Source organism: Nelusetta ayraudi, unplaced genomic scaffold (assembly GCF_046127955.1).
Source record: "Nelusetta ayraudi isolate G7.1 ecotype Tasmania unplaced genomic scaffold, CSIRO-AGI_Nayr_v1 ptg000033l, whole genome shotgun sequence".
NCBI lineage: Eukaryota > Metazoa > Chordata > Actinopteri > Tetraodontiformes > Monacanthidae > Nelusetta > Nelusetta ayraudi.
The window spans coordinates 7,387,412-7,398,529 of record NW_027466083.1 but is presented as its reverse complement, the minus strand read 5'-3'; the positions used below and the strand labels follow the sequence as shown (position 1 = coordinate 7,398,529).

The 11,118-nt window shown below is 42.4% G+C and overlaps 3 protein-coding genes across 3 annotated transcripts; 1 reads left to right on the top strand and 2 right to left on the bottom strand.

The window, feature by feature from the left end:
• Position 1: 1 nt before the first annotated feature.
• rnasekb (ribonuclease, RNase K b) lies at positions 2–1,971 on the bottom strand. Its single transcript, XM_076032058.1, has 3 exons — positions 1,760–1,971; positions 689–771; positions 2–601 (listed from the first exon to the last, which is right to left on the bottom strand). Exons 1-3 carry the CDS (start codon positions 1,835–1,837, stop codon positions 457–459), a joined length of 306 nt encoding a protein of 101 aa, XP_075888173.1. The 5' UTR covers positions 1,838–1,971; the 3' UTR covers positions 2–456.
• Positions 1,972–2,035: 64 nt separating this feature from the next.
• On the top strand, positions 2,036–4,586 carry bacc1 (BPTF associated chromatin complex component 1). Its single transcript, XM_076032056.1, has 6 exons — positions 2,036–2,386; positions 2,546–2,640; positions 2,767–2,868; positions 3,126–3,355; positions 3,434–3,535; positions 4,080–4,586. The coding sequence occupies exons 1-6, from the start codon at positions 2,366–2,368 to the stop codon at positions 4,142–4,144; spliced, it is 615 nt and encodes a 204-aa protein (XP_075888171.1). The 5' UTR covers positions 2,036–2,365; the 3' UTR covers positions 4,145–4,586.
• A 315-nt stretch (positions 4,587–4,901) lies between these two features.
• On the bottom strand, positions 4,902–10,826 carry LOC142892036 (P2R1A-PPP2R2A-interacting phosphatase regulator 1). Its single transcript, XM_076032055.1, has 9 exons — positions 10,010–10,826; positions 9,581–9,665; positions 9,430–9,486; positions 8,765–8,811; positions 8,558–8,615; positions 8,244–8,308; positions 8,117–8,172; positions 7,444–7,528; positions 4,902–7,354 (listed from the first exon to the last, which is right to left on the bottom strand). Exons 1-9 carry the CDS (start codon positions 10,108–10,110, stop codon positions 7,225–7,227), a joined length of 684 nt encoding a protein of 227 aa, XP_075888170.1. The 5' UTR covers positions 10,111–10,826; the 3' UTR covers positions 4,902–7,224.
• Positions 10,827–11,118: the final 292 nt, after the last annotated feature.

Genomic DNA, 11,118 nt, shown 5'->3' with positions numbered 1-11,118 from the left:
CTTTCACATACACACATTTTATTGCAGATGATAATCCAGAACTTTGTCACGTTACACGTTCAGGTTCAAAGATATTTCTGTTCCGATTCACAGTCACCAACTCTGAACAGACCCACAGTAAACAGCAGAACCAAAGACAGGACTACATCCACCATCACACAATAACAGGGACGAGGCAACAATAGGAATAAATTAACTTAATATTTCTTCATGTAGTCAAAACACATTGTTTATGGAATGATGTAACATTATATACAGTAACAACAAACACATCCAAGTTTTAGAACTTCAAAAATAAATAAATAATTCAGGTCTGACCCACGAACCAATCAGTTCCCCCGCATGGACACAAGTTGACGTGCTGTTGCTTATGATTGGTCCTCTGTTGAGGAACGGACACCACCTAGCTGATGGTGCTGCTGATCCTCAGGGGTCAGAGGTCGCAGCAAGAGGCCATTATGTCACCATGTACTCCTGACGCTTGTTGAGACGGACCTGGCACAGCGACACGGCACCCACTGCCACGTAGATGGCGGCGGCGATGAAGCAGTTGATGCCAACCTGGTTGTACAGGTTGTAGATGTTCTGAGGGGGGCTCTTACTGCAGAACACAGGTGGACAGAGGACAGACAGGTGAGTCGGATACTTCACGTCACCATCGAGTCACTTGTGAGGGTTTGAGACTCACTCGTTGCGTATGTCCTCCTCGGTGAACGGGACGTCCTCGATCAGCACTGCCGACTTGGCGCTGAAAAAGATTCCCAGCATCCCCTGAAAGACAGGAGACAGCAGAGTGGCTCAGCTTGGGGCTGAGGTCGAATGCTCCCATCTAGTGGGTGCTATACCACACTACATAAATAGTTCCCTCTACTTGTTAAACGACCACCAATCATCTCAAACAGCATACAGTTAGCTATGGTATTTATGCTTTGAAACGGTTTAATTAAGGTTGTTTGTTGAACTCATTTAATAGATTTAGAAACGATCGTTTCCTTTATCTTTTTCTTGTAAACAAACTAGCTAAAACCAAATGTCCTCCATCTGCAAATGGCATCTTCTGTGATTCAACCTGTATTTTATTTTAAAGTAAGCAGAGTGTTTGGGTGCATAAAACCCAAATAAGCGTAGAAAACTGAAATGTGTGTGTGTGTGTGGGGGGGGGGGGGGGGAGAGAACAAGAGTCAGTGCTGTGAAACATCACGAGGCTAAATAAAGATACACGATTCATTTCCCCATTTTCAGGTAGTGAACAAAATGCCAAGAGGGCCGGACAAAAAAAATACCTGGGGATGATCACCGATTTAGTTACTGATCTAGTAATTGCCTACAGTATTTATTTGTGCTCCTCGGTAACAGACGTGTCAGTGACTGTCACCAAAGTACATCTACGGTTCACAACGGAACGGTTCACAATCTTCAGGCAACGTCTAAAAATACGACTGTAGTGGCCTCATCTTTTATTAAGCCAAGCTTTAGCCGGACGCAACGGCAACCATTGAGTTAATAACGGCTCGCCATTGATAGGAGGAAATAATGTTTCTTTTTTTTTTTCTTCTTCTTCTTCTTCTTTTTAAATAAGATAACAACTAAACCCCCATTATGCATGATCATTGGTTTAATACAAGACAAGCAGCCCCAAAGACCCGCTCTACCGCCCACACATCCAAGACACCAACGTCCCAAAGACATTCGCTAAGCTAACTGATACGATTCCAGCACGTAGTCGGCGCCCGCTTCATTGCAGGCCCGCAGGTCCTACCAGCATGATGACACCCCAGATGCTGATCACGATCCCACACGCGGCCATCTTCGGCCCGCAGAATAGCAGCGACGGCATGTCCGAGCCTGGTCAGTAGGATCCGTCAGAACCGGTACTGTTTAGATTAAGCTTTAACCGGAGAGACGTTCCATGGAAGAGCGGCAGAGCTCCGCAGTCAGCTGATCAGTGATCCCCCTGTCACTCGAGTTTACTCGGTCGTAGTCGTGAGTCACGTTGACCAATGAAAACGTCTGGTGTCAAGACGCCGCCGTTTCCGGCGAGACCGACCAATGGCGTTCGACATCCGAAGTCGCGCAACAATTCCTTTATCCCGTCCACCTTTGTTGAATTCCTCCGTCTTGATTTTCTTCTAAATATGTGAAATACAGAACGATAATAACGAGCTCACCGTTTCGTTTTGGATTTGTATCTTATAAATATTTATAATTTCTAGGTCCACCCTTCTCCATGCGCGCCTGCTAACAGCAGAAAGCTCGCCAATCTTACCAGAGCTAACTTTGGCTAGCTGCTAGCTCAGTGTTTTCGATTTGTTTTGACCAAAGAAAAGAGGTTTTTAGGCAAACAAGGGGGCTTTCACTTGCCAGAATGACGTCAGCGTCTGCAAAGGTGAGTTATATACTTGAACAACAAGGTGTGTTGGTATGGCGGTTGTGCATAAAGCTCCATTTGATTTGGTATAAGTTACCGACTTAATTATGACGTTAAAACTATTTCTGATTGCTTCCACCTGTCGCCTGCTGCTGCTGCTGCTGCTCCTCCCTGCAGGTGGGGGAGATCTTCTCTGCAGCGGGAGCTGCCTTCACCAAACTGGGGGAGCTGACCATGCAGCTACACCCGGTGTCAGACTCCAGCCCAGCAGGGTATTGCACACATACACACGCTCACACCAGCGTTTGTTTGCACAGTTTGAAACTAGTAAAGACGGTAAAAGTACTTTAGTAGCTTTCTGCCTCCTTGTGTTGAGTCCAACGTGTCTTTGTTCTCAGGGCGAAGTGGACAGAAACAGAGATTGAGATGTTGCGCCTGGCAGTTCGTCGCTTCGGAGACGACCTGAACAATATCAGCACCGTCATCAAAGAGCGCACCGTGTGAGTCCGCCCGTCTGGGACCGAAAGCCAGTCTTCCTGGCGGTTCCTCGGAATCAATGTACACTGTACTGAATGTGAAGTGAATTGTGACACCGTTATCTCTCTTTATTCTTAGTGTGTTCAGAAAATGTTGATCAGAACTTCATCATCAAAATCAATCAGAATTTGCCGTCTTATCTGGATTACATTTTTCTGTGAATTTTCATTTTAATGCGTGGCTTACTGTGAGTCATCACCACTGTGTTGTGCATCTGCAGGGCTCAGATCAAAAGCACCGTCAAGAGGAAGTTGTATGAAGACAGCAGAGTGCCAATTTCCTCTGAATCCCCCAAGAAGACCGTGAAGAAGACTGCAGTTGCCATGGCGCCCACGCCGGCTCCCGCTGCCTCTCCCATGATCTCTGCGCCCACCTCGCAGGTCGTTGTAGCATCTGGCATGCAGAGCAACTCCTCTATGGCCCCACCCATCAAAAAACAGAAGACCGCCGGTAGGAATCGACACAGAGGTACCTCTGTCCAATCACAATTTCAAGGTGCTCCCGACACTTCCGTTCCTTCCCCTGCAGACGTGACACTCAGCGCGTTGAATGACTCGGACGTGAATAGTGACCTCGTAGACATTGAAGGACTCGACGCTTCCTCCAATAAGAAACTCAACTTTGACCAGGGTTGGTGTCAAATTTACATTTTCACTTTTCAGCCTCCTGCTTTTCTGTGTAAATGTTAGACATATCATCCTTTCCTTTTGCCAGCCATCACCTTTCAAGACGTGTTCTTCAGCAATGCTAATTTATATTGGGAGATTAGTCTAAAAATACTGAGGATTCATTCAGAGCATCTTAACTTAAAAGCAAGTTAGACTGATGAAATAAACACAAACAGTTCCACTTGAGATGGTAAACTGACAACCTCTCACAAAGTGATCAACAATAAAATAGGTTTCATTATACTTATTGGAACATTAAAAAAAAAAAAAAAGATTTCCAAATAACTCTTATTATATTTTAAACGTTTTTTTTCCTTAGCACATATAATTGCCAGAGTTCTCAGCTCCAAATATGAGTCAACTTTTTGCAAGACCCAAATGATGGTTCATCAGTTTTATTTAATGAGCCTATAGCTGATTAGTGAAATCTGCCACAGCACGTCGAAATAAATGATGAACTGCGATGCTGATTTAGTAGTGACTCAAGGCCTCGTGTTTCTCCTCAGAGAGCCTGAACCTGGACTCCAGCCTCATCATGAACTCCAGTGACCTGCCTTTGCTGTCCCGCTGACCACCTCACTCCCACCACTCCCACTCTGAACAGCCTCTCTTTCATCATTTTGTTTGGTTTCTATAGTAATAAACATTCAAATTAATTATTTAGACAGAGAGCTTTTTTTTTTTTCTTAAAGTGTCTAGTTTTACAAAAAAAATTAAAAGAAAAACAGCCACAGCTGAGATGTAACTTGTCAGTTTGCTTTCTATGCTGTCCATGAGAACAACGTCAAGCTGCACAGTTGTCAGAGGACCAAACTTGGTAAATTATTTGCTGGTTAGTTAACACTTTTCCTGAAGCCAGCGTGCAGGATGTCAAGAGAGCTATGATTGTTGTGAAGCACTCACTGTCTCCACACGATAGTAAAACAAAACAGTGTGAAAATATTGTGGATAAGTGGCTGCAATGCCTGCCAATAACCCTTTCATCCCATTGACTAAAAATAGCTGAACTGAGACGCTATTGTTTGTGCTGTGGTCACGGTCTGGGTCTCCTGCTGTTTTTCTGGTCTGGTTATAAAGGAAAAGATTTCACATTCAAACTCTTTTTCTCCTGTCAACAAGCCAAATTTTCAAGTCTTCTGTAAAGAAAATAAAAAAGTAGACCAAGTTTGAAGCAGTAAGTGATAAAATAAGACATTTTTGAAATTACATTTTACTTTATTTATAGTTTTTCATATACAATATATATATTTGCATGTAGATTTTTTTTTTTTTTTTTACTAAAAACTAAAGTTATTCTGTATCTTTTTACAACCATTGGGAGGAATGAACACATGAATATAGACATTTATTTTACAGTTGCATAAAAATACATTGTGTAAAGAATCCATCAAAAAAAACTATTTACAGATTGAAAATACTTGAACGTTTCTGTCAATGTGCTAAATTCCCTTTAAACTCCCTCTAACGAAACCCCAGCAGCACCTCAATATCAATTTTCTGTTCATGAATTTGCTTTAAGGAACCAAATGTGACAGACACGGTGTTTCATCACTTTGTGTCACGTGACAGATTTTTCATGGATCGCTAACTCCAATTCTTCTGTCTTCTATAATGTATTAAAGTGCTTAAAGTTCAACACAGCGAGTTGAAAATGAAACATTTACTTCAGCCTTTGAGGGAAAATTAGGGAGATGATTGATGACGTTAGCCTCGCTCAGCATACAGACAGTAAACGTCTTTAGGGAAAAAAATAAATAAATAAAAGCCGTCTTTGAGGGTGCAAACATTTTTCTAGCTAATTATTTGTATTATTTTGGATATTGAAAAAAAAAAGAAAAAAGATCTGAAATATCCAGGATTTCAGTGATTTAAACAGACTGACTTGCTGATTTAGTTGTTGGCTTCCAACACCTTTGGCCTCATTTATTGGCTTATTTGTTATTATTTAAAGCTTTTTAGGTCAAACTGGTGGAATGATTCATCAGAACAAGGAAAAGTGGCACAACGACATGCCATGAACTGGTAACGGGGATTAAAAGGTGCAAAAGTGGTGAAAAAAATTAAAACACTTTGGAAATAAGCTCAGCAAACGTATGTAAGGCGTATATAAAAACTGGCTGAGTGGTCAGCAAACCCACAGGTCGGCAGAATGACTCCTGCCGCCGTGAGAAATTGAGGCACAATGATAAGCGAAGATACAAAACTGTACAAGACAGAGTTAAAACAGTGGAAGCAGGCGGCTGCTTGTCTGGAGTCAGGTGGTTGTGCTCCTTTTAAACATGACAAAATCCCAATCAAATTATAGATCACACGCAAGTTCAAAACAGAAATTTTCTTCAAATTTTACATTCAAAATAAAACTTGCGTTGTGCTTTCTCCTCTAGAATAACATTTTAATGAGAACACTCAACATTTATAGGATGCAACTTTAGGGCCAAAAATCTTGAAATGTTTGTAAATATTTAAGATTTGAAAGCCTTCTATAAACAAGCGGAATTCACGTCAGAGCACGGTGAAAACGGGATGGTTGCAATGACTGAACTGAGGAAGAAAAGATCAACTCGGTGGATGAGGAAAATGACAAGTGTGTCTCGGCTTAGGGAGGAGCACACTCGCTTCTTGCAGATTCAACATGAACAATGAGGCTGAGCTCAGGTCAGCTGCTCAATATTCACATATAGATACACTATTCACAAATATGCAGGACTGCAGAACACGAGTCTGTGGGAGGAGTCAAGTAGAGTCGTTTTAACGCAAAATCTTTGTTCAGAGGCTGAAAGTTAAAAAGGAAAGAAAACAAAGCTACATGCCCTTCATGTGGTTGTGGAAAAAAACCTTCCAACGAAAAGATGTAAAATCTACAGAACTGAGTGAAAACTCAGTTGATATGATGAACAAGTAGAAAACCTCTTCAGTCAGTGACGTACATTCCGAACAATCCCATGATTCCATTCTGTTTTTGATTCACGTCACCCTGACGCAGCCTGAGCCGAGGACCGTCAGAGTCGTTCTCTCATCTGCTGCAGATGTTCAACAGCTGACTACGTGATTCCTTGAATGGCAGACATTATATTTTGTTTACTGTAAAAAGAAATCTTTCACCGTCTGCTGACCATTTGGTAGCTGGGCGGCCAGACTTACGACTGCGTCGGCGTTTGTTTGCTTCATACTTTCGTCACAACAGACTATACTTTAGTCTTCCCATAGTAAATGAGGATCAGATCAGGTGTTCACGAGCGCTGACGGCAAATTCCAGCTTCGCACACAGCGACGCTTCCTGCTTCTGTCCGTTTCTCTCCAGCCTTTAAACTTGCACTAACACTGATGACGAATCCTCCGTTAACAGTAATTGTAACAGTGATTTGAGTTGGGAGGAGCTTGCTGTGATAAGCTTCCACCTGATTGGCTACAACTGTGACACAGCAACACTGCTAAAAAAAAATAATACATATATTTCTTCAGAGAGGTGAGGACCAGGCCAAGTCTCACCTGCGACACACTCCTGAGACCCTTCCCTCAGTCAAGAGTGTCACGGAACGGAGGCGGCACTTAAAGTGACGCTGGAAGGTGATTGGAACGCAAGAGCTGGTAGGCTGCTATTCACTGCAGCTTCGCAGTGACGGGGCCAAGGGCGAGGCCAGGAGGTGGTTTTCAGTGTCCGTGCTGCTGCTGCTGCTGGGAATTGAAGGGAGAAAAGGAAGGAGGAGGGGAAAGGGAGAGGGGGCGGGACTGAGCGGTGATGCCTGCTGCTGGCAGAGAGTCTGACGCTGACTGAGAGACGCTGAGGGGAAGAAAAATATGGAGGGGAGTTACTTTGTACTTCAGATCTACAGCTTGTGTGTGTGTGTGTGTGTGTGTGTGCTTGCTCACCTGACAGTGTAGTTGCTGCAGTTGGTTGAATCTGTGACCCCAGCAACAAAAAGTTTCTTTGGGGGCCCATCAGACTCTGCTCCTCCTGAGAAAGAACATAGAATTTCACAATTCAGGCAAAACTTAGAAAATATACATATATATATATATATATACACACATACATATATACATATACACACATACATACACACACACACACACACATATGTGTATATATATATATATATATATATATATATATACATATACACACATACATACACACACACACACACACACACACATATATGTGTATATATACATATACACACACACACACACACATATACACACACACAAATATATATACGTATATATATATATATATATATATATATATATATATATATATATATACACATATATATACATATATATATATACGTATATATATATATATATATATGTATATATATATATATATGTATATATGTATATATGTATATATATATATATATATATATATATATATATATATATATATATATATATATATATATATATATATATATGTATGTATGTATATCTATATATATATATATATATATATATATATATATATATATATACACACATATACCTATACATATATCCACATTTACTCATTGAGGGCTTAGACACCCGAACACACCTTTTCTCTTGAGTGGTGTTAAGACAGGCCATCTCACCGTGGCACCAACGGCTGGTCTGTAATGAACTCATTGAGTCAGTAGATGATTCAGACAGGACGAGTGGAACCTGACAGAGGCTTTATGTACCTGAACCTTCTGGTGGGACTCGGGGAGGAGTTGGGAGTGATGCCGCTGTCCTGTGACTGAAACCACTGAGGGAGGAAGGATGAAAAACGTCAAATCTGAAAACCCACAGGGACTTCTAGAGCAGAGCTGGATCAGTCCAAACCGTTAGATTCAGTCAATGGAAAAAAAAGCTGACAGCCATTCCGCAGCTTGCGCCACATTACCCACAAGCCTTAGACGTGTAAAATGGAAAATGAGTAACAAAACAAGCATCACCTGACCAAATCCAACACTCCTCCTATGACACTAAGTTGGGATGAGTGCAAGATGCTCACCTCGGGTGAATGTTCGTGCCACTGACTGACTGGAGGAACTGGTACCAGACTGGAAGAACTGGCAGAGAGAAAGAAAGAAAGAAAGAAAGAAAGAAAGAAAGAAAGAAAATCTTTTTAGAACTTAAAATAAACTATAACAATACATTTTCAAAAAACATCACAAATCGATGTGTGAGTGATGGACTAAGGTTGGTATGGTGTCTTTACCTTATCCTGTTGAGACTTCCTCTGAGCACGGTTTCCATGTTATCTTCCTGTAGTGAACACCAGCAGCAGTCATCAGTCACTGTCCCACAACCTAACTGACCTTGTAGCAGTTTAACGCCACTTAGTCTTATCTGACTGCGTTTAACTTAACTCTATATACCGCATCTAAGTGTCCGTATCCAATAATAAGCAGGTGGGTGTCTATGGTTAAGAAAGAAGAGTCAACCGGTCCTCAACAGGTGTTTATTTGTACACTTCTTTTATAGTGGGAAAACACCACCATGGGACCTCTTTTTTTTTCATAGGGCCACAGCTGCAACATCCACTAATATGTCCTAATTATCAACTTTACTGGTTGAAAAGTCCCTGTCAGGTGCATTTTTTTATTCAATAAAAATGTTGGGGGCTGTTGCTATCGTCCTCCTCTGCGCTTGCACCTGCTCAGTAGTTTTACGTACATCTTTTTCTACCTTTCCTGGGTCACGCTGCACCTGCATGCGCCGCTGCAGCTGCTGTTTACTCGAAGGAGCGTGGTGCTTGTTACTCTGTTCACCCTTTACACTTCTACAACCTTTGACTTCAGACACAAACTGCCCCGAACACTGAGCGGAAACATCGCAGACACCATTGCCCTTTGTGAAGGTCAAAGTTCCAAACGTTCTCACCTGCCTCTTCAGGTCCAGTCTGTCTGCTGTCGCCGAGAATGGTGAGAGGGGAACGAGCTGGGGGAGGGGGAGAAAAAGGGGTCAAGTGTCGGGCTGGGGCCAGGGTGACGGAGAGGGCAGTGAATGCATCACATCTGGTAGACAGACTGACCTGCGGAGGGCAGCTGGGGTTGATGGACACACTGCTGCGTCTGTATCGGGCCGACGTTACAGGACTGAAGATCATCATTCCATCACTAACAATGGACAAAAAAATGCATGTGTCAAATATATAATATTCTCCTCAAAGAAAAGGAAACAAGTCAGCCAGTGTCTCTATATCTAGATCGGATATATACAAAAACATATGTATTAGACAAAAATAATACATTTTACTGAAGATTTATGAAGTAGTTTATAAGTATAAACACTGTATCATAATAGAGTTATTAACACTTGGCAACAACCGAAGACAAAAAAACAACAACATTGCTCTTTACACGTGCCTTGGCTCTGCATGAAGTGACACATCGAAAACACAAAGTGAGACACTTGTTCCAATACAGATTTGCTGTGGACATGTGGGTGCAGTTGCACTAACCTGACACCGGTGATCATGGGAGCGCTGTTCGATCTACGAAGAGCCCCGCCTCCCGCACCGCCAGCTGCGCCTGCGCACTGGTCCACTTCCATCCGTTCCATACCCTTGGTCGGCAGGCCCGGCAGAGGGGGCACCTGCTGCCGGCCTCCGATACTCTGAAAGCGGTGTCGGGCTCTACTCGAGCCCGGTGGAAGCCTGACCTGCAGGCCTCACGAACCGTAAACCCAGAGCCGCCAAGTCAGCGAGTCGAACGTTGAACCTGTATAATATTTTACCGCATCCCTTCGGGTGAAACTGTATATCCGCGTAGGTTTGAGAGTCGGACCATCCTTGTCTAAAACGCAGCTACATCCAACTCGCTCCAGTCTCGGACGCAATTTTAATCGTTGCGTGAAAGTGGCAAAAAGAAAAAAACGGAGCCCGCGCAAAAACCCTCGAGGCAAAGTTCCGTGGGAACATGTAGTTCCAGCCGAGCCCCTCGGTCAAGTTGACGGAGAAACTTTTAATTCGTGTCCACACAGGTGACGTGACTTTTGGGATTAGCTGTTTAGCTAACTTGGTTTGCAGTAAAACCTCCAGGCAGAGTCCGAAACCGCTAAGCAGCTGGTCGATTTGGTGCAACTCCGTCCGGGCACAGACTCCTGAGATGAAATTGCTCTTGACGTCCCCGAAAACACAGCGTAGATCCCCAACCAGTCCACAATCCGCTGAAAGTTCAGCTTTGCAAGATTTTTTTTTTGACAACAGTCCTTGACTAAATAAATGTAGTTCATCATCTGTGAATTAGCGCCACTGTCTGGCCACACAGTAACCTTGCAGCATCGAAGGCAACGTGGAGTAGGACAGTTTTTGTTTCGTCTGAGGGATTTGCCTAAATTAAAATTAAAATGCTACCTACGTTTTCTAGATGTTTTTATTTAATGATTTTAATAGGGGATTAGTTCAACTGTATTATAGAAAGAAAGAAATTACTTTATTTTGATGTTGATCTGATGCAACTAATAGCTTTTGATGTATTATTATTTATTTTTTTTGTAGTTTGAGAAAACATTTTGTTGAATGGCCATGTTAAATAAATCAAAGATAATTTGGAATAAATACTGTTCTTG

Coding starts and splice junctions, on each gene's coding strand:
- rnasekb (XM_076032058.1), bottom strand. CDS start 1,837: ATGCCGTCGCTGCTATTCTGCGGGCCGAAGATGGCCGCGTGTGGGATC. Junction 772..1,759: donor TCTGGGGTGTCATCATGCTG/GTAGGACCTGCG, acceptor CCTGTCTTTCAG/GGGATGCTGGGAATCTTTTT. Junction 602..688: donor GAGGAGGACATACGCAACGA/GTGAGTCTCAAA, acceptor TGTGTTCTGCAG/TAAGAGCCCCCCTCAGAACA.
- bacc1 (XM_076032056.1), top strand. CDS start 2,366: ATGACGTCAGCGTCTGCAAAG. Junction 2,387..2,545: donor TGACGTCAGCGTCTGCAAAG/GTGAGTTATATA, acceptor TCCTCCCTGCAG/GTGGGGGAGATCTTCTCTGC. Junction 2,641..2,766: donor TCAGACTCCAGCCCAGCAGG/GTATTGCACACA, acceptor CTTTGTTCTCAG/GGCGAAGTGGACAGAAACAG.
- LOC142892036 (XM_076032055.1), bottom strand. CDS start 10,110: ATGGAACGGATGGAAGTGGACCAGTGCGCAGGCGCAGCTGGCGGTGCG. Junction 8,309..8,557: donor GGCACGAACATTCACCCGAG/GTGAGCATCTTG, acceptor TTCCTCCCTCAG/TGGTTTCAGTCACAGGACAG. Junction 7,355..7,443: donor TGCAGCAACTACACTGTCAG/GTGAGCAAGCAC, acceptor TCTTCCCCTCAG/CGTCTCTCAGTCAGCGTCAG.